General features: G+C 42.3%; 1 protein-coding gene across 1 annotated transcript in view; it reads right to left on the bottom strand.

Annotated features, from left to right (window-relative positions):
• The window catches only part of LOC144503856 (transcription factor E2F3-like), a 62,443-nt gene that overhangs the window by 6,496 nt on the left and 33,223 nt on the right, over positions 1-22,724 (bottom strand). Inside the window, exons 2-6 of the mRNA XM_078228844.1 lie at positions 21,500-21,611; positions 6,198-6,417; positions 3,682-3,840; positions 2,566-2,680; positions 1,065-1,206 (exon numbers count right to left, since the gene is read on the bottom strand). Coding sequence (XP_078084970.1) covers positions 1,065-1,206; positions 2,566-2,680; positions 3,682-3,840; positions 6,198-6,417; positions 21,500-21,611 — 748 coding nt within the window. The remainder of the gene's footprint in view (positions 1-1,064; positions 1,207-2,565; positions 2,681-3,681; positions 3,841-6,197; positions 6,418-21,499; positions 21,612-22,724) is intronic.

The following is a 22,724-nucleotide window of genomic DNA, read 5'->3' as shown; positions in this document are numbered from 1 at the left end:
GGAAAATGATAAAGTATTCCAAGATTTTCGTAGACCAAAGTGGTTCAGCGACTACCTCAAAGGCAACAACGACCTATTTAATAGAATATACAACAGACAGGCCATTCGGCCCAATTAGTCATGGCAGCATTTATGCCCCACTTGAGTCTTCTCCCACCCTTCCTCATCGAGCTATAAGAGCTCATGTTCTGCTCCCTCCTGTGCTTACCTACCCTCCCCTACAATTGCACCTATGCAATTCACCTCAAACACACACTGCTCTCTGGGTAAAGACATTTCTTTTTGTGGTGACCACCTTATGCTGATGGTCACCAGTTTTGCTTTTTCTTCAAGTGGAAACAGTGTCGACTCCATATTCTATTAAAATATTTCATAATTGTAAGGCACTGACTGTTCCAATGTAACCAGTGACAACTTTGTATTGGATGTAATGTGACCAATGGGAACAAGATGCAAGGGTCAGCTGACCCAGTAAGCCATGGAACCAGTTACAGTGTGATGAAATAGTCATCTGATTCACTATAAATAAGGAACTATGTAGAATTGTGAGGAGCCTGGAGTGGCCCAGGGCGAGGCCCCAAGTTTGGAGTAATGGTGTTTCTTTATTAAACCCTTTCTCGGATTTACAAGTTGAAGTTTGGTTGTATTTTCATTAGCTGCATTTTAAAGAGTTCCTTCTGAAGGAACTCTGACTAGCCCACACCCCAGCCTTCTCTTTTCAAGGGAAGAGTCCCAGCCTGTTCATCCTTGATGGGCATAACCTTCCACTTCTGGTATCATGGTTGAAAATCTTTCTGGATCCCCCACCCGTGCCTCTATTTCCCTTTTATAATATGGCAACCAGAACTTTAGACAACACTGCCAAGAATGTTCGAAGCAAGGTTTGATATAAATTTAGCACAAGTTGTCTACTTTTCAGTACTATTCTGAGAAATAACTCCTAGTTCTATGCTTGCCTTTATTTTCCCAATAGCCTTATTAAACTATTAAATATAACTAAATATCGCAAGACACAGAAACATGTGCTTTACATAGATCAGAACTAGCAATTGCCTAGGGCTTACCTTTGATTCGTGACTGGGAAATATTTCTAGAAGAATGTTCCTGACTGGCAACCTTCAATGGACTACTGGATGTTCCAGTGTCATCTGGACACAAGTAAACCTCAACAGGCCCCCTAGAGCTTAACAAGTGTATCTGGAAATTCTAAAGGAAATCAAAATAGCAAGAAGGCATGTCAAATAAAAATAGAAAGCTGTTTGGAGAACACAAGCTATTTTACTCAAATACAAAAACAGGTTAAATACTCAGTTTTCAGAGCTATAACTGCCCTCTTCAAATTTGTTTCAGTGAATGGGGGGCATGGTTGCAGTGGTTAGCACTGCTGCCTCACAGCTCCAGGGGACCTGGGTTCGATTCCTAGCTTGGGTCACTGTGCAAACTCCGCACAGACATTCTCCCCGTGTCTGCGTGGGTTGCCTCCGGATGCTCCGGTTTCCTCCCACACTCCAAAGATGTACGGGGTTAGGTTGATTGGCCATGCTAAATTGCCCCTTAGTGTCCCAGGATGCGTAGGTTAGACAGATTAGCAGGGTGACGGGGATAGGGCCTGGGTGGGATTGCTGGTGGTGCAGACTGGATGGGCAGAATGGCGTCCTTCTGCACTGTAGAGTTTCTATGATTCTATGAATGCCCGTCTGAAATGTACAAGGATCAGTTTCCTTAGATCTGGACAAGCAAGACCATGATGTGGAGATGCCAGCGTTGGACTGGGGTAAACACAGTAAGAAGTCTCACAACACCAGGTTAAAGTCCAACAGGTTTATTTGGTAGCACAAGCCACTAGCTTTCGGAGCACTGCTCCTTCATCAGGTGAGTTGTCTACCTGATATGCTGCAGGAAAGGATGTCCCGAGGCATGGTACATTGGGGAGACCATGCAGACGCTCCGACAACAGATGAATGAACACCGCTCGACAATCACCAGGCAAAAGTGTTCTCTTCCAGTCGGGGAACACGTCAGCAATCACGGGCATTCAGCCTCTGATCTTCGGGTAAGCGTTCTCCAAGGCGGCCTGCACGACACACGACAACACAGAGTCGCTGAGCAGAGACTGATAGCCAAGTTCCACACACACGAGGATGGCCTCAACCAGGATCTTGGGTTCATGCCACACTATCTGTAGCCCCCACGACTTGCCTGGGCTTGCAAAATCTCACTAACTGTCCTGGCTGGAGACAATACACATCTCTTTAACCTGTGCTTAACCCTCTCTCCGCTCACATTGTCTGTACCTTTAAGACTTGATTACCTGTAAAGACTCGCATTCCAACCATTATTTTGTAAATTGAGTTTGAACTGAAATCCCACTCACCTGATGAAGGAGCAGCGCTCCGAAAGCTAGTGGCTTGTGCTCTAAATAAACCTGTTGGACTTTAACCTGGTGTTGTGAGACTTCTTACCAAGCAAGACCAATCAGATATGCAAACAAGTTTTTTAAAAATCTCAATGCTAAATATAACTGATGACACGCTACCCTGCTCTCTCCAATGAGCCTCAACTTACATCATAAGGATCAGATACTTCCAGCCTGGTTTCAGGAGGAGCTTTCACAGCTATTATCACCTGGCCTTTGAAACTCTGGATCTTTCGGATGTCCTGATAAGTCACATAATTTAACGTTTTGAATGTTAAGGAGAATAAACTAGGCATTGGAACAACAGTTAGACTGACCCAAATTCTCAGTGGAAAACAAAACACAATGGCCCAGGTTTTAGACAGCAGCGAGCATCAACAAAGTCTTTGTGGCATGCAGTTCCCCTTTCAAGGTCAGTTCAAATCTAGTCCCAAGTTAAGGGAATCTTCAGCCATTCAGAGCAGTGATGTCATTAAGCAGGTAAGCATCCAATTGCATTGTAATTTTACTAGACAGCAAATCAGATAACTATACTGGCAAACCTCACCAAGTAAATAAGCAATTAGGCCTTACATGTGGGATTGTGGCAGCAGCAACTTTTAAGCAGCAAAAATGTGAAAGCATAATTGAGAAATGTGATATTCCACAAATGCAAATTCAACTTTTGAGGGCCAGAGGGTTTTTCAGCAGTAACGAGAGACTTAGTACATCATGAAAAACTCAGTTACATCTAATTTAACAAGATGAAACATTTAAGGGTTTGTACAGCAAGATTAAGTAAACAAGCAACTTTTCATCCTTTCAGTGATTTCTACTTGATTGCAGTCCGAGGAACAGTCCGCATCCGATGGGGAAACCATGGATTCACCGAAGTTCTGGATTTCCACACTTAACTCCACGTGTACACTCCAGTAGTTGCTGTCAGTTCCAGCAGTAACAGTAACAAAAACCATTGAAATGGCTTTCTGACAATGAGATTAGTAGAAAATAAAATTAGCAATTTTAACTCAACAAGTTAGACTTTGAAGGAAAGTTCTGCAAATTAAATACAAGTTGTTCCGAAATTGGACTTCGAGTAAACTTAGTCATGTTAAGTCCTCACTTGGCTTGAAGCTTTCAGAAACATGGCCTTAGAAGCTGTCTAGAAGTTTGTTACAACCAGGTTGCTGGTCTTCACAAATCGTCAAACATATTCAAACCTAACATGCCCCTGCCAGTTCTATCAAAATCCTTAAAAACTTCAAACAGCAAATCAGAAAGGATATCTTTGGTTTTCGGAGTCTTCTGTTAGTTTTTTGAGGTCCAAGGTGCAGCTCTGGATCAAGTCATCCAACCTCTTCTCTTTCAGGCTAAGTTCAGCCACCTCTCGGTTCAGACCCTGGCATCGTTTCAGCATACCATCATTGTCCGTCAGACTGCAACCCCTGCAGGAAGACAGCGTCACTAATGGTGCTCAGCAACTCGAGACAAAACTTCAAAAAATTCAACAATTAAAAGACTCTCTCCAGCTCCCATTGTTGAAAGTTGATGTGAAACAGACACCACAAAAGTTAGCTGTTGAAAGATCACATTTCATTTTTATCCAACAGAGGGACAGCAGCTTTCTCATGCAATCATTTTAACACTACTGGAAAATGCATTCTTGATGTTCTAGAACAAGAAGCACTTTTACAAAGCAACACCTTCTCTCTCTTCCAATTCTTTCATCTGACTCAAGCACAAGTCAAGGAATACCTCCATTCAGACAATCTCAGCCATTTTGAAGACTCAAACTCATCATCCTACAGGGAAAAAAAATCTCTGGATAAAGTCTATTTGATACAAATGTCATAGTTTGCCTCAAAGCAGACAACCCTTCAGCAGACTGGCTCAGCACAACCACAAATCTTTCAGTGCAAGGAACCTTAGAACTCAACTCATTTGCGCCCATTGGTGTTACAGTGGAAGGTCACAGGTTCAAACTGGTGTTGCTGCTCAACAATTATTGTGACAGTCATTTTGTTCGCATCACTGTATCGGGTGATGGTTCAAGATCAAACAAACAGTTCAAGAATCCAAATCTATTTGAAGGTAGAATCCCACAGAGACAGGAGTACCCAGAAAGGGTAAAAGTGAGAGTTGCAGAGAGCCGGAAGTCTGGACACAGCAATGGAAGGCATTATATTCAGAAAGATCAAGGCTCATTTCTTGGGCATGAATCGGGTGTCATTCAGTTCACAGCAACATGGTGAATAAGCAGGTACACAGCACAACAATCACTGGCTCTGCCTAAATGACTGTAAATGGCACCATTGCTGTGTAGGATGCATGCTTAATCTAGTCTAGAGTAGATTCCATGTCCTATTCAAGCCTGGGTTTCAGTTATACAAAATATGCACTTGATTAATAACATGGCTGAGACTCTTATAACTTTACTCCAAATAACACTGCAAAGCTACAGGGTTGATGTCCCATGAAAACATGGTGAAAGACCCTCCCATGTACGGGATGGTACTGCCAGATTCAATGATGATGAAACAGGAATACATGTGTAAGATGCACTGACGCATCTCACTACTACCAGGAAGAACAAGGATAGTAGGTGTATGGGAATGCCAGAACCTACAAGGTCACACCTAAGTCACAGACCAGCCAGATTTGCAAATGTACCACACTTCATTCACTGAAGTGTAATTAAACATGTACCTAAACCGCATTTATTGCAGCAGCATACTACCACCTTCTCAAGGGCAATTAGGGATAGGCAATGAATGCTAGTCTTTCTAGTGATGCGCACATACCAGGAATGAATAAATAAAATGTGGAATTGGCTTGTGATTTGAAGGGCAAGTTGCAGTTCCCACAACATTGTTGCTCTTTACTTTCTTAGTGGCATGTCAGAGTTAAAAAGGGTTGCTGAAGCAAGTCTGGCAAGTTGCTGCAATGCATCTTCTAGATTGTACATATTGCAATCAGTGTGCCAGCAGTTGGGGTTGCCAGGGTCCAATGACAACACCACCAAACAAACAAGTTGAACTTTGGGTGGCATCAACCCTCACATATTGTTGCTGCAACACCCATCCAGGTGAGTTGTAGTGGTCCATACTCCTGATTCAAGTCTTGTGGGTGGTGAAGAGAATTCAGAATATCAGATAATGAGGTATTTGCCACAGAATAGCTGGCCTCCAAGAGATTACTTTAATTTCTATTTGTATATAGAATCTGAGCAAATGAAGATTATCCGGCAAGGGAAAATGTACAACATATCTACGTGGTTTGTGATGCAAACACATTTTTCATGTTCCATTTGGATGTGGAGACTTTAGTCAGAATCACTGGTGTCTATCCATGAATGGCAAGAGACAAATAATGGACATGAAGGTGCATGCCTTACATACAGAAAGCTTTGGGAATTTCAGAGGGCAACACGTCAGCCCACAGGAAATGGGATTATCCTTTAACTAAAAAGGTAAATAAATTTCCTCTTCAGTGTGCTAGTAAATAAATATAAATGGACTCTCAGCACAATAATACAAGTTTCAGTGGTTCTAAATCACCACAAGGAACAAAGCATACTACTTTATTAAAAGTTGTATTGAATTTATATACCGAATATCAATATTTCAAACTGTAAATTTGTCAAAGAATGAAACAGAAAATTAAAACAAGGTAGGTTGTTTACAGACCATAATTGATGTAGTCACATTACAGTAAATTAATGTGGTGCTCCACTTAAAAGGAAGAACAGACATCCAAGTTGAATGGCAAATTAAGGAATGGGAATTGCAAAAAACAAACTTACATCCATTGAACATTATTTTTGGATTTCTTCTCAATGAGATGAATACCCTCCAACACGTTTGTGATGTCATAGATCCTGCGTTTTGGCACGTTTAAGACCTCTGCAGCTCGGTTCAAGTCCAACACTCCATCTGGAGACTGGCTCAAAAGCTGAACAACATTCTTTGTGAGGGGAACCAGTGACGTGTTGTAGCGAGTCTTCTCTGATGGAGACCTGGGAGCTATATTGTGAAAAGAATAAAAGAATATTCACTGACGTGATTTATCTTGAAATTCACAGCTCGTCAATTGTTTTTTTTAATTAAAAGGATGCAGAATGAACAGTAACCAGGAACACAGACATGATGGAGATGCTAAAGGGATCAAGCCTAAAAAATATCACATCGATACTGAAAAATACTGGAAGCATTTCAGACATGCTCTCTGGGCCACTACTCTACAAACAAAAAAAAAACTCCATCCTATTGCAAAATTGCCCACCTCTGTATAGTTCACACTTGTGTCCAATTTTGCCATTGGAGCTTCCACAAGCAGACATTTTCCTGTCATAAAAGTGGCAGGTGTCAGAAGAAATGGAAACATTTCTACTGTACTTTTGGCAACAACCCAGCTCTAATAGCTTGGAAGAAAAGCAAGAGTTCTGACAATAATGCAACTTTAACTCTGATCCAGTGAGACAGCTCTATTTTCCAACACCACCCACCCTCCAACTTCAACGGTACTCAATGGCAATTTCTTCTGTCGCTGGCTTCAGCCCACTAAACACCGAACAAAGCAAAACTGAATGCAATCGTCATAAGGATTTTAGTAGAGGATTGAGCTCAAAATATGTTAGCACAATCCTGGACCAAAATAGACAAATGCTGGCACATGACCACGCAAAAAATAAATCCCAGATATGCTGTTTGACATATTTCATTTGGGAAACAAAATGGCCATTACAACTTTTTCGAATGTGCAAATAAAACCAACTTTTCCATTACCCTCTAAAGCACAAAGAATTTCTTAACTACTCATACCTAAAATTAAATAGAAAGTGGAAAGAGTTCCTTAAATTCAGCCACCAAGGCTGACTACAACTGCAGCAGGTGGATGCATGGTGAAGGGCAACAATCCATTTAACAAGCAGAGTCCAAACAAAAATTGCAGACATTTCTCAAATAAGTACTTCCATTCCACTCAGCCAAATGCCTTCTCAGCATCTGTGCAACATGACAGGAGAGGTATATCTCACTACCAGATCAACAAGGCACAACCAAGTGTAAAAATACATTCAACTGGAAGGGAGCTCATTTCAGTCCATTAACAAGAGATCGCCTCTGATGGATTGAAATCAAACACTTGGCAAGAGAAACTAAATGAGCAATGGGAAGCATTGAGGAGAGTGTTCTGGGAAGTGAGGGACATTCAGTGAGCCCAGGAGTCAAAGAGTGAGTTGTAGTTGCTGTGCCTATTTACAGTTTTACTTTGTGTCTGTTAAATAAATCACCATGATTTAAGCAGGCTCTTCGTTGATACTTCACACTATTACACTGGCGACAACAGCAAATTGGACTACAGTTGCAAGCTTCATAGTTAAAAGGGAGAAGGGCGTGCCATCCAAGATCTCCAGAGAAGGAAAGAGAAGAGGTCTCTGCAATAACAGTGAGTAAAAAAGAATGCCACTATAGGAAAACTTGATCCTGGTGATCAAGGGATTGAAGACTGGGACCAATACATTGAGACACTTTGGTATTTTTTCCCACTGCTAATGAGATCACTGGGGAAGACAAACTAAAAGTCACCTTGCTTACAGTGTGCGGTCCCCAGACTCACAACTCATTAGAAGTTTAACCTCTGCAGAGTCTCTAATATAAAGTCGCTGGCCAGTTAGTGGTGTTAGAGCATTACAACCCCAGAGCCCCCATTATACTGCAACGTTATAAATTCAATTCAGCCATCAGGGACCAAGAGGAGACAATTTTGCATTTGAGAGACTTCGCCAAATGGCTGAGCACTATGAATTTGACTCTTCATCGAGTGACTTGTTATGCAATCGCTTGGTTTATGGCATTATCAACCCAAATATCCAAAGGAAACTACCAGCAGAAACAAAAATATCTCTGGACAAAGCAATAGAATTAGCTCAAGCCACCGGAAGTGCAGAAAGAGTGCTTTCAGGCTATAGCATGTGAAGGAAGACAAAGTGAATCAACTTTGATTGGCAGTTGCCAAATGATGGCCAAATGATGACGGGCACAAGAGAGACTGAACAGAGATCTCAGATCATGGTCAGAAACAAAGAAAGAAAATGGTCTGTCAGCCCAGGAATTTTGATGTGCTCCAGATATGGGGGAGGCCTGGACAAGTGCAATTGCAAAGATTTTGTTTGCTTTGATTGTAACAAGGGCCACATTCAAAGTGTGGCACTGAGTCAAGCAGAGTGTGCCCAGTTTAAAAGAAACACCCCAACTCCAGTGAATAAACTGGGTTTAAACTAATATGGCCGGGGGGGGGGGGGGAAATCAAAAAATTAGGTCTACAAGTGTAGAGGCTGGGGACGAGCTTGGGGCCAGGACAAGGCTGGCAAAGAAGAGGAGCACTCTGGGGGAGGATGACCTCACTGGACCTGGAGGTCTGGAGTGCATCTACTTCAACGCAAGGAGTGTAGCAGGTAAGACAGACGAACTTAGGGCCTTAATGCTTACGAGGAATTTGGATGTGGTTGCGGTGACAGAGACTTGGTTGAAAGAGGGACAGGACTGGCAGCTGAATATTCCGGGGTACAAGTGTTTTAGGCGAGACAGAGGAGGGGCCAAAAGAGGTGGGGGAGTAGCAGTATTAGTTAGAGAGCATATTACAGCGGTGCAGAGGGAGGACAATTCAGAGGGGTCGTGTAACGAGTCACTGTGGGTGAAGCTCAGAAACAGGAAGGGCGCAGTCACTATGTTGGGAGTATACTACAGGTCCCCCAACAGCCCAAGGGAAGTGGAAGAACGGATATGTCAGGAGATACTGGATAGGTGCAGGAAAAATAGGGTTGTTGTAGTGGGAGACTTCAATTTCCCTGGTATAGACTGGAAATCGCGTACGGCTGGGAGTCTGAATGGGGAGGAATTTGTAAAATGCGTACAGGAAGGTTCTTTGGAACAATATGTAGATAGCCCGACTAGAGAGGGGGCTATACTGGACCTGGTACTGGGGAATGAGCCCGGTCAGGTCTTCATAGTTTCGGTAGGGGAACATGTGGCAAATAGTGACCACAATTCTGTTAGCTTTAGGATAGTGATGGAAAAGGATGAGTGGTGTCCCAAGGGTAAGGTGTTGGATTGGGGGAAGGCTAACTTTAGTGGGATTAGGCAGAATTTGGCAGCTGTTGATTGGGAGAGGCTGTTTGAGGGTAAATCCACATCTGGCATGTGGGAGTCTTTTAAGGAACAGTTGTTAGGGCTGCAGGATAGGCATGTGCCTGTAAAAAAGGATAGGAAGGGTAGGATTCGAGAACCGTGGATAACCAGGGAAATTGAGCGATTGGTCATAAAGAAACGAGTGGCGTACGTTAGGTCCAGGCAGCTAAAAACGGAGGGAGCTCTGGAGGAATACAAAGAAAATAGGAAAGAACTCAAACGAGGAATTAGAAGGGCAAAAAGGGGTCACGAAATGTCCTTGGCAGACAGGATTAAGGAGAATCCCAAGGCATTTTATTCATACGTTAGGAGCAAAAGGGTTGTCAGGGGAAAAAAAATCGGACCTCAGGGACAAAAGTGGGGAATTATGCTTAGAGCCCAAAGAAGTAGGGGAGATCCTAAATGAATACTTTGCATCGGTATTCACAAAGGAGAGGGATGTGTTGACTGGGAGTGTCTTGGAGGGGAGTGTTGACCCGTTAGCGAAAATCTCCATTACAAGGGAGGGAGTGTTAGGTTTTTTAGGGAATATAAAGACTGGCAAATCCCCAGGATCTGATGGAATCTATCCCAGGCTGCTCAGGGAGACGAGAGATGAAATCGCTGGGCCTCTGACGCAAATCTTTGTCTCGTCACTAGACACAGGTGAGGTCCCAGAGGATTGGAGGATAACTAATGTGGTCCCGTTATTTAAGAAGGGTAAGAAGGATAACCCGGGAAATTATAGGCCGGTGAGCTTGACGTCCGTGGTCGGGAAGTTGTTGGAGAGGATTCTTAGAGATAGGATGTATGCGCATTTAGAAAGGAATAAACTCATTAACGATAGTCAGCATGGTTTTGTGAGAGGGAGGTCATGCCTCACTAACCTGGTGGAGTTTTTTGAAGAAGTGACTAGAATGGTTGATGAGGGAAGGGCCGTGGATGTCGTCTATATGGACTTTAGTAAAGCGTTTGACAAAGTCCCTCATGGTAGGTTGGTGCAAAAGATTGGATCTCATAGGATAAAGGGGGAGGTGGCTAGATGGGTGGAGAACTGGCTTGATCACAGAAGACAGAGTGGTAGTGGAAGGGTCTTTTTCCGGCTGGATGCCTGTGACTAGTGGTGTTCCGCAGGGCTCTGTATTGGGACCTCTGCTGTTTGCGATTTATATAAACGATCTGGAAGGTGGTGTAACTGGGGTGATCAGTAAGTTTGCGGACGACACGAAAATGGCTGGACTTGCAGATAGTGAGGAACATTGTCAGAGGCGACAGAAGGATATAGATAGGCTGGAAATTTGGGCAAAGAAATGGCAGATGGAGTTCAATCCAGATAAATGCGAAGTGATGCATTTTGGTAGAACTAACGTAGAGGGGAGCTATGCGATAAATGGCAGAACCATGAAGGGTGTAGATACGCAGAGGGACCTGGGTGTGCAAGTCCACAGATTCTTGAAGGTGACGGCACAGGTGGAGAAGGTAGTGAAGACATATGGCATGCTTGCCTTTATAGGACGGGGCATAGAGTATAAAAGTTGGGGTCTGATGTTGCGGTTGTATAGAACGTCGGTTCGGCCGCATTTGGAATACTGCGCCCAGTTCTGGTCGCCACACTACCAGAAGGACGTGGAGGCTTTGGAGAGTGCAGAGGAGGTTTACCAGGATGTTGCCTGGTATGGAAGGGCTTAGTTATGAGGAGAGATTGGGTAAACTGGGGTTGTTCTCACTGGAAAGACGGAGGATGAGGGGGCGACCTAATAGAGGTGTATAAAATTATGAAAGGCATAGATAGGGTGAACGGTGGGAAGCTTTTTCCCAGGTCAGTGGTGATGTTCACGAGGGGTCATAGGTTCAAGGGGGGAGAGAAAGAGGGGGAGAGAAAGAGGTTGAACACGGATATCAGAAGGACGTATTTTACACAGAGGGTGGTGGGGGCCTGGAATGCGCTGCCAGGCAAGGCGGTGGAGGCAGACACACTGGGAACGTTTAAGACTTATCTAGATAGCCACATGAACGGAGTGGGAATGGAGGGATACAAAAGAATGGTCGAGTTTGGACCAGGGAGCAGTGCGGGCTTGGAGGGCCGAAGGGCCTGTTCCTATGCTGTATTGTTCTTTGTTCTAAAGTAGCGAAAGACTTAAAAAAGAATCGGAGATTTACAAGTTAACATGGTTAAGTTTAGGAAGACAGCTCACACTAACGGTCCTTATGGTGAACAGGTGACCATTGAGCATGGAGGTTTACACAGTGGCTTCTGCCACAGTGGTGGGCAAACAGATCTACAAGTATTTACGAGGAGCCATCCAACCCTTAAGGGTAAACAGTAGAGCTGCCAAGTTAGCCACTTATACAGGGGAAACCCTAAAGATATTAGACACCATGACTGCACTGATTTTGTATCAACACCAATCTGCCCCATTATCCGTGATTGTCATGAAATGTCAGAAGCCAAACCTCATGGGGCAGGATTGGTTATGACAGGTAAAGCTAAGTTGGCTGGAAATATTTAAAAATTACCAATGCTGCCTTTCAAGAAATTCTGTCCAAGTAAAACGCGTTTCCAAAGTGAGCTTGGGTACAAGGAGTTGAGGCCAAAATCTATCTGAAGCCCAAGTCCACACGCAAATATTTTACAGCTCAGACCATTCCATATGCACTACGCCAGAAAGTCAAAGTTGAATCGAGACACTGGAGGGATCAGGAAGGCCAGTACAGTTCTCCAAATAGGCGACCCTCATTGTTCCCATGTTAAAAGCAGATCGCACTGTCAAGATCTGTGGTAATTACAAACTTCATAAACCAAGCACCTCACTTGACAGGTACCCAATACCAAAGATAGATCTTTTTGCAAAGCTAGTTGGGGGCCTCCCATATACAAAGCTCAATTTAAGCTATGCTACCAACAACAAAGACTCCAGGAAATGTGCAACAATTAACATAAACAAGGGACTTTTTCAGTATATAAAGCTATCCTTTGGCATATCGTCTACATGCAGAATTTTCCAACTGTTATGTATTGTAAATGAATGCATCCGTGTTGTAGTGTCACGTTTATGTGGTGACATCAGAGGCATTTGGGAGACTTTTCCTCTCTTCCATTTTGGACCGCAAGCAAGCAACCACGATCTAATAAAACTCCATGAACTGGTTCAGTAACCCACTGTGCAGCAAGCTTTTCATTCTTTTATCTTTGCTGTTAAAGTGAGCTGACCACTTCAATATATAACAACAATGAACAATGGAAAATTAACTACAAGAAATCCCAAAAGTCATGGTGTATTTGGATGACATCCTGGTGTTGGGGATTTCACAGGAACAGCATCTGGCCAACCTGGATGAAGTACTTAAGTTTAGAGACACTGGTATAAGATTGAAAAGGAACAATGCACCTTTCAGGCCACTGATGTCACATTGTTGCGATTTAAAGTTGGTGCCAAAAGTTTACCCTCTTTGGAAGATGGGACGAAAGCAATTAGACGTCCCTACACAGATGTCACAGAATGAAAACCATTTCTGGATATGGTCAACTATTATGGCCGATTCATGCCAAACTTCGCAACAGTATTAGTGCCTCTGCACAATCTGCTAAAAATAAATCAGCGCTGGCACTGGGAAGACCTGCAAAAACAGACCTTTGAAAAGGTTAAGCTGGCTCTACAATCGTGCAATTTACTAGTACTTTGACCCAGGCAGAGGTAATCTTAAATTGTGATGCTTAATCCAATGGGATTGGCACCATCTTCTCACACAAAATGGAAGATGGCACCAACAATCCTGTTGCTTTCAGACATTAACCAACACAAAAAGATGATGCTCGCTATTTTAAAGAAAAAAGGGGCTGGCAGTAGTGTACGGAGTAAAAAAGATTCATCAGTACTGTTATGGTCACCGTTTTACCATCATTACTGATTACAAACTATTATTGGAATTATTCTAGTCAAGATAAACCGATTCCACCCATTGCTTCAGCTAGGGTGCTTTAGGCCGCCTATAACTGTTTTTCCAACATCGGAGGGAACTCAGATTTGGCTGGCGCCAAGTCGTCTCCCACTCCCTCGTAATGTGGCTCCACCTCAGTGCCACAGCAGATTGTCCAAGCTTTCAATTTCTTTAAAAGATATCTTGCATGCATCATTGAATCCTATCAAGAACTGGACTCAGAGGGTCACCGTCCAGTCCAAAGTTAAGCGGATGGTTTCATCTGGCTGGCATGATGATAGATCAGAGCAGCTGCAAACCGACCAACTGAGGAAAGATGAATTGAGTTGCAAAGATGGGGCCTTGCTTTTGGGGCGGGGGGGGGGGGGGGGGGGGGGTTCGTCTCAGGTGGTGGTAAATGATTTAGAGTTGGGGACTATGTGTAGTGTGTCAAAATTCGCAGATGACACTAAGATGAGTGGCAGAGCAAAGTGTGCAGAGGACACTGAACATCTGCAAAAAGATACAGATAGTGTAAGGGAGTGGGCAAGAGTCTGGCAGATGGAGTACGATGTTGGTAAATGTGACGTTATCCATTTTGATAGGAACAACAACAAAATGGACTATTATTTAGATGGTAAAAAATTGAAGCCTGCTGCTGTGCAGAGAGACCTGGGTGTCCTTGTGCATGAATCACAAAAAGTTGGTTTGCAGCTGCAGCAGGTAATTAAGGCAGCAAATAGAATTTTGTTCTTCATTGCTGGAGGGATGGAGTTTAAAAACAGGGAGGTAATGTTGCAGCTGTATTAGGTGCTGGTGAAGCCACACCTGGAGTACTGTGTCCAGTTTTACCTTCTTACGAAAGGATATACTGGCACTGGAGGGTGCAGAGGGGATTCACTAGGTTGATTCCGGAGTTGAGGGTTGGCTTATGAGGAGAGATTGAGTAGACTGGGGCTATACTCACTGGGATTCAGAAGAATGAAGGGAAACCTTATAGAAAACAAAAGATTATGAAGGCAATTGATAAGATAGAAGCAGGGAGCTTGTTTCCACTGGCAGGTGAAACTAGAACTCGGGGGCATGGCCTCAAAATAAGGGGAAGCAGATTTAGAGCTGAGTGGAGGAGGAATTTCTTCACCCAAAGGGTTGTGAATCTGTGGAATTCCTTGCCCAGTGAAGCAGTTGAAGCTACCTCATTGAATGTTTTTAAGGTAAGAATAAATTTCTGAACAGCAAAGGAATTAAGGGTTATGGTGAGTGGGCAGGTAAGTGGAGCTGAGTCCACGAAAAGATCAGCCATGATCTTATTGAATGGCGGAGCAGGCTCAAGGGGCCAGATGACCTACCCCTGCTCTTATTTCTTATGTTCCTATCCCCAGCAAGAGAGCCACTACTACAGGAACTACATAGCACGTGTCCTGGACAAACCAAAAATGAAGCTACATCTGGTGGCCAGGTATAAACAAAAATCACAGAAAACTTGGTTCGCCATTTAACTTTTGCCCATCACAACAGACCTTACCACCTGTGGCTCAACTGCATCCCTAGGAACAGCTAAGCCACCCTTGGATAAGATTGAATATAGATTTTGCCGGTCCTTTCTGAGAGACAATGTTTTTAGTAATAGACTTCCAAGTGAATAGACGTTCAACAACTTGGCACTGCCACCGAACAATTTAGATAGATTTTTGCGATACATGGCCTCCCAGTTTCAGATAATGCACCATCTTTACAGGGGAAGAATTCCAGCATTTTGTACTGATCAATGGCATCCAGCGCATTTATCCAGCCTGTCACCTGACCTCAAATGGCCTGGCGGAAAGAGCAGTGCAAACCTTCAAATCAGTGATGAAAAATCAGCTCGGTAGACTCATGCGAGCCAATTTCCTCCTTTCTTGCAACACCTCCCCCCACATTACTACTGGGGTAACACCAGCTGAACTACTGATGGTCCGGTGTCACCAAACTCAGCTGGCCCTGGTTTTCACTAGTTGGTGGGGGAGGGTGGAGGCAAGGCAAACTACGCAAAATAAATACCATGATTTGACCAAAGCTAACAGATCTTTCACAATAGGCAGTTGTCAGAAATTTTGGGGTTGGACCAGCATGGTTACCTGGTCGCGAAGTCTGGACCTGTAATTTATTTGGTGAACCTGCAAGAGAGAGAGGTGCAGAAGCACATGGACCACATAAGGAGGGGGGCTGGTGCCCCAATAGCAAAACCAGAGGATCCAGTGGTTACTTCTAATGTTTCTTCAGAGCCAGAAATGAAAGACCCAATTGTTTTAGAAGAGGCCCCTCTTCTAAAACTGAAGAAAAGTTTCTTCTCCAGTTTTAAAAGTAAACTGGAGACACTGTCTGCACTAATGCACCTTCCGAAATTTCTAAACAACCATCTGTTGGTAACGACACCATTGCCCCATTAGTGAAAGAACCTATCAAAGAACTAAGTCATTCCACCAGACCTCAGAAGTCGCCTGATAGACTGACTTTATAAAAGGCTGTACCACGCCACCCCCCCTTGTAGCTTAGCACTTGTTGTAAATAGTAACCCGTTATTGTCCTATTAGGTATATAGTATTGAGGGACTTGTGTGAGGGGGATGTGGTAGCATGACGCCTTTGAAAGGCAATAGTTTGCAGGTCATGTGGCCTGTTTGGTGCCTATTGTGCACATGAAACTCAGCCTTTGGGGAGAAAGCATGCAGGCTCAGCGAGAGCCCAGGAGTCAAGAGTGAAGACCCGTGTTGTAGTTCTTGTGCCTATATACAGTGTCTATATACAGACACTTTGTGTCTGCTAAAGTGATTTAAGCTGTCGCTTCATTGATACCTCATGCTATTACAATGTGCAACGAGGCTCTTTGCAGGTTTCCACTAGTACCATGTCCTTTTCAACATGCATTATCAACCTGGGCAGAAGATAATTTCAAAGTTTAGAGGTGACAGGAAGCTTGCAAAAGTAGGAAGCTTGCAAAAGTAGCGAGGAGAATAGTAGCAAACTTTACAGGCTGGTGAAATGGACAGACACATGGCATATAAAATTTGTCATAAAGTAATGCATTTTGGAAGGAAGAATGAGGGAAAGCAATATAAATTAAATGGTAGAATTTCAAAAGAGATGCAGGAAATGAGATATGGGTTTGTTTACTGAACAATTGCAGGACAAAATGATAAGGCTGCTCAAAAAAGGCACACATGGAATCATTGCCTTTAAAGGCAGAGTGGGGGTAAATAATTATACTAAACTTTTCTAAATTACTGGTTAGGTCTCAACTGAAGCAGTCTGTCAACTCTGGACATTACAATTTAGGAAGGATAGAATGAACTTGCAGAGGTGGCAGAGATTTACTAGAATGGTACACTTGGATTATGTGCAGAAATGCGAGAAGCTGGGATTCTTCTCAGCACAGAGAACTCCTGGTAGGTTTAACAGTTGTTCAAAATTGATGAGTTTGAATTTGATATCGTAAATAATGACAAACGGTTTCCTCTGATTGACAGGTCAGCAACCAAAGGACATAGGTTCAAGGTAATTGGCAAAAGAAAGACATGGCGAGGAAAATATTTTTACATAGCAAGATATGACGACGACGAATGCCATGGTAGCACAGTGGTTAGCGCTACTGCCTCACAGTGTCAGGGTTTAATTCCGGCCTCAGGTGACTGTGTGGAGTATGCATATTTTCCCCCGTGTCTGCATGTGTTTCCTTCAGGTGCTCCGCTTTCCTCCCACACTCCAAAGATGTGCGGGTTGGGTTGATTTGCACCCCCCGCCCCCCATAAATACATGGGGTTACAGGGATAGGGCCTGAGTCAGATTTGTGTCAGTGCAGGCCCGATGGGCTGAATGGCCTCCTTTCATACGGTAGGGTTTCTTTGATTTGGAATGTACTGTCTAAAAGGGTGATGGAAGCAGATTCAGTAGTAAGTTGAAATGTGAATTGCATAAATGCTTGAAATATTCAGGGCTGTGGGAAAAGAGCAGGCATGCAGGACTTATTGGATAATTCTTTCAAAGAGCCAGGGCGACCATAATAAGCCAGGTTGTCTCCTTCTGCACTGCAAGATTTGATGATCAAATCAAATCAATTCCTGTTCCAAGGAGAGTTAACATCTTCATGTTCAGGCGTACCAGGTCTGTTGTCCACCAGTACCGAATCCATCATTTTCACATGATTTTCTATAATGACTGCCTATTCAAAATGAGTAGCCAAATGGTGGTTACAGTTTATACTTCTACCATCTGATATTCCTCGAAAAAAATAAATCACACTACGGACATATAACTGGAGAACCATATGTGGCACACTGACGTTCTTGAAGCTTATTCCCAGGTTCAAATCTGTTTGAAGACAGCAGAACATTGATTCATACATAATCTTACCCACTAGTGTTGTTACAAGAGGGGGCAGGTTTCCCAAAGTCATTTCCCAAATCAAACAATCAAAAACATTCTCTGTTGGTCAACAGCTTTGAAGATGGGTTGTTGAAAGTTATCTCTGAGAAAATGGCTCAGATTTTCTTCTCAGGATGTACTTAACATGAACCCAAACTTCAGCAAAACAGCCCTGACAATGCCAGTACATTTCCAATTATCAGGATAGTTTGATGCAGATATCAATTTGATGTATACCAGTAACCTGGACATTTCTCATCCAATATGCATGGGGGCAGGGCACTGTTTGAACACTTGCTAACATTCCATAAAATTGAATATGAATAATAAAGAGTATAGCGTGCGTCAAAATGCAACTGGGCTTTCAAGCCATCCATGGCTTTCTAAGGAAGTTAAGAATAGTTTTCAATTAAAAGAAGAGGCTTATAATGTTGCAAAGAATAGTAGCATGTCAGAGGTTTGGGTATTTTATCAACCAGCAAAGGAGCAACCAAAAGGTAGATAAAAAAAATGAACATCTTAACCTCTTCTTTTAAATTGAAAACTATTCTTGAGGTCAAGACGTTCATTTTTTTGATCTACCTTTTGGTTGCTCCTTTGCTGGTTGATAAAATACCAAACCTCTGACATGTTACCATTCTTTGCAACATTATACGCCTCTTCTTTTAATTGAAAACTATTCTTAAACTTCCTTAGAAAGCCATGGATGGCTTGAAAGCTCAGTTGCATTTTGACGCATGCTATGCTCTTTATTATTCATATTCAATTTTACGGAATTTTAGCAAGTGTTCAAACAGTGCCCTGCCCCCATGCATATTGGATGAGAAACTATCCAGGTTGCTAGTATACATCTTAACCATGTTCAGGTATACCAGGTCTGTTGCTCACCAGTACCAAATCCATTTACACATGATCTTCTATAATGTCTGCTCATTCAAAATGAGTGGTCAAATGATGGGTACAGGAAGCTTGTACTTCTACCATCTGACATTTCTTGAAAACAATCATCACAATACTGACCTATAACTGTGGGCGACACGGTGGCACAGTGGTTAGCACTGTTGCCTCACAGCGCCAGGGACCCGGGTTCGATTCCCGGCTTGGATCACTGTGTGGAGTTTGCATGTTCTCCCCGTGTCTGCCACAGTCCAAGAGACGCGCTGGTCAGGTACATTGGCCGTGCTAAATTCTCCCTCAGTGTACCCGAACAGGCGCTGGAGTGTGGCGACTAGGGGATTTCCACAGTAACTTTATTGCAGTGTTAATGTAAGCCTGCTTCATGAACTTAAACAGAAGACACAAGCTGCATACCAGAAATAGTGTAACTTGGCAACTAATATAAAGTGAAAAACTTATTACTAACAGCATAGTAGTAGTATTGGAGAAACTAGAGACTAAAATCTGGCAAATCCTCAGGATTTGATCACCTACACCCGAGGATTCTAGAAATGGTAGTTGTAGAGACAATGAACTGGTTATGAGTTGCAAAAAAAGTGTAGATTCTAAAACAAGCAGATTGGATGTTCGCAAATGTAATAACATTGTTCAAAAAGGAGAGAGAAAAATCAGAAATATGGGCCAGTTACCTGACATCAGTTATTGGGAAGTTTCAGAATCTATTATTAATGGGGTCTTAGCAAATTACTTCAAAAATCATAGTATGATCATGCAAAGTCAACATGGGAAACCGTGTTTGAAAAATTTACTCAAGTTATTTTGGGGATGTAACTAGTAGGGTAAAGAGAAATCAGTAGATGCACTATACTTGGATTTTCAAAAGGCATTCAATAATGTGACATACAAAAGGTTAATACACAAGGGCTCATTGAGAATTTTCAATGCATCTCGCCCTAAACCAAATGAGCAAGACATGACAGTGCACCTACCACAACTATCAGTGCACTGCATGTCACCTGTGAAATGAGATCAAATAATAGGCACTAGACCATACATTTGATCCAGCAGATGATTGGTGTTAGAATAAATATGCAATAATTAATTCACACCATCCCTTTTATCAATACAATTTTGAGTTACATTTTTGCTCATTCTCGGTACAAAAATATTTAACAAATTCAGACAATTTTTCTTATTTCTCAAAACACTTTTGGATGAAGAATGTTCATTCTAGAAGTTAAATGCAATATACTAACAGCAGCGAGACCTCCGAAGTCATAACAATAGCAGTCCGCAAAAATCCACAGCCATTAACTATAGAGGAGCCATTTGCTTCTTCAGATGGAACTAAAAAAAATCCTACGACAGGATTCAAGGGGAGAAATGTTAACTTTGTCCTAGCCAATAATCACCACATGACCAGGTTAATAGGTTCATTCATCCAATTTGCTGTTTGCAGAACTGTGCAATGCAAATTTTCTTGCATTACCACTCAGCCCAATTAATCTCTACTTTACGTAGAATTTAGATCACAGAATCAGACCATTTGGTACAGCTACTCTGTCAAGTGTTTATGTTCCATATGAGACTTCTCCACCTTACTTCAGCTAAGAGCATTACATACCTTCTCATGTATTTATCTGGCATTAAATTGTGAATAGCAGTGCTCCCAGCACACACCACTGTGGATTCAATTTTGGAACTGGGTTGAGACTTAACATTTTTATCACTCAAGAACCACTCAAGTTTGGGTTGTCAAGTTTCCAGAAATGTAATGATGGTATTCCAATTGTACACCAAATGATAAGATGCACACAGTTCCAATTTACATTAGGCCACTCGAGTACAATTTTTACCAAGATAAAAAAAAGTTCTTAAAAAAATGCAGCTCTATTTAACCAAACCAACAGTTCAAATCTTCAGCTTCCAAAAATAAATAGAATTTGGATGCAATAAATAATCACTGTCTAAGATGCTGGGGCAGCAGTTTGCACTGCTGCCTCACAACACCAGGGACCCTGGTTCAATTCCGGTCTTGGGTCACTGTATGTAGGGAGTTTGCTCATTCTCCCCGTGCCTGCATGGGCTTCCTCCCACAGTCCGAAGAGGTGCAGGTTAGGTGGATTAGCCAGAGTTCAGCATAAATGCACAGGGTTATGGGCCTGGGTAAGATGTTCTTTTGGAGAGTCAGTGCAGACTTGATGTGCCAAATGGTCGTCTCCTGCACTGTAGGGATTCTATGCCAATGTAATATGGTTTTCTGTAGCTCAAAAGAAAAATGAGAAACCACATGACAACAAATAACCTCATAACAACAGAGGTTTATGTTTGAACTGGCTGAACTCTGAATACGCTATTATAAACTTGAATCAGTTTTAACCACTTTTTATTTCTTATTGTTACCTGAAGAAAAACAACCATGAGATGATGTCTGAAATTTGTTCAATGGAAAAACATTGGAAACAAATCAGGAGAAACAAGTAGAACAGCAAGTCTATTAGTGCTCCGGTCACAGGTGAAATCAAGTTTAAAGCAATTGCAGGACCAACTAGTTAATTTATTATTGTATATCAAACTTTAAAAAAATAATCAAAGCAAATTCCTGCAGTCTCTGGAAACTCCACAACCATACCAGAAGCGAGCTCTAACTTCAATGTGACTGAGTTGTGCTCTATTCTGCCAGCCTCGGTATAAATAGTCAAGGGACATCAGATCACACTTACTTTTTGGACTATTTGGGCTTCTCATTGTACCACTTCCTTTTCCTTTTGGAGTACAAACATCAGCAGCCAGATACTGATGGTCACTTTCTTCCAACTCCAGTCTCCTCTTTGCCTGTGCAATGAAAAATAAACCATGATACTTCCAATTAACTAATCTCAAATCAATTATCTTTAAAGGCAACACATGTAATAACGCAGCTAGATACAGGTTTGTTAGCTCTGTGCATCAGTCCAATTGGAAAGCAGGTAGTGAAAAGTACCGACATGTAAAGGAGATTTTAAAAAGTAAGCAGAATGGATCAACCCTTCATTTGTTATCCAGCACCCAAATCAGGAACATCCCAAAGGTTTCCTACTGCATCAGATGTAGAATAAAAATGAAACACAAGGTAAATACAAGATGGAAAATGACTTCATAAAAAGTGAAGATTAAAATAATTTTCCATCATACACTTTAAAGGAGTTAGGTTTCCAAAAGGAAGATAATGCTTAAACTGAATGGCAACATTCTTAAGTTCAAACACTTCCGAAGCTATCACACAGCTGCAGAACTTCCAGCCACATTAAGACTCAATGGTGTCAATTGTTCGCCATTGGGCTACTAAACGGTACCACTTATTAGAGTTTGGGAGTCCAAAAAATAAGATAGTGAGCATGAACCAAGGTAGAGTTACAACTGCAGGTTCTAGGAATGCATTGAGAAGTCCTATTTGAGCACATGTTGCAAACTCCCAATCCAACCTGGTTGCTGTATTGCAATCTCATGGGAAATGAGTAAAGCAAAATGTTGCATTCCTTCGCAAACAATAAAAATTCAGCCAAGTCCAGATTTATTACAACTGGGTTCAACTGCAATAACAATGAATATCTCACCACGAGTTCAGTTTTGGAAGAAGAATAATCGTTGATTAAAGCACAAGGAACTATAACCTTCCAGCAGAAGGCTCTGGGATCAGCCACTGTGGCCAATATTGAAGGAGCAGATTTCTCCAACATTTGATAAGGTTACAAAACGTACACACTCAATACTAAAATTAAGAGTAACTAGCATTTCCCAGAAAGCTTCAAATACCAGTTTGGCAGAGGGAGGGTGGTATATCAAGGTAAACAAGTGAAGAGACAAAGCAAGAGAGAACATTAACTTCTCATTTGAAGTGAGTTGTCGACCTTATTTTTAAACAAAACACTTTCTTCTCTAGGCATAGATAACAACCTAAAGCTAGGA

The sequence above is a fragment of the Mustelus asterias genome, chromosome 2, assembly GCF_964213995.1.
Source record: "Mustelus asterias chromosome 2, sMusAst1.hap1.1, whole genome shotgun sequence".
Lineage (NCBI taxonomy): Eukaryota > Metazoa > Chordata > Chondrichthyes > Carcharhiniformes > Triakidae > Mustelus > Mustelus asterias.
The sequence above is the reverse complement of the archived record's forward strand: the minus strand, read 5'-3'. Positions and strand labels throughout refer to the sequence as shown.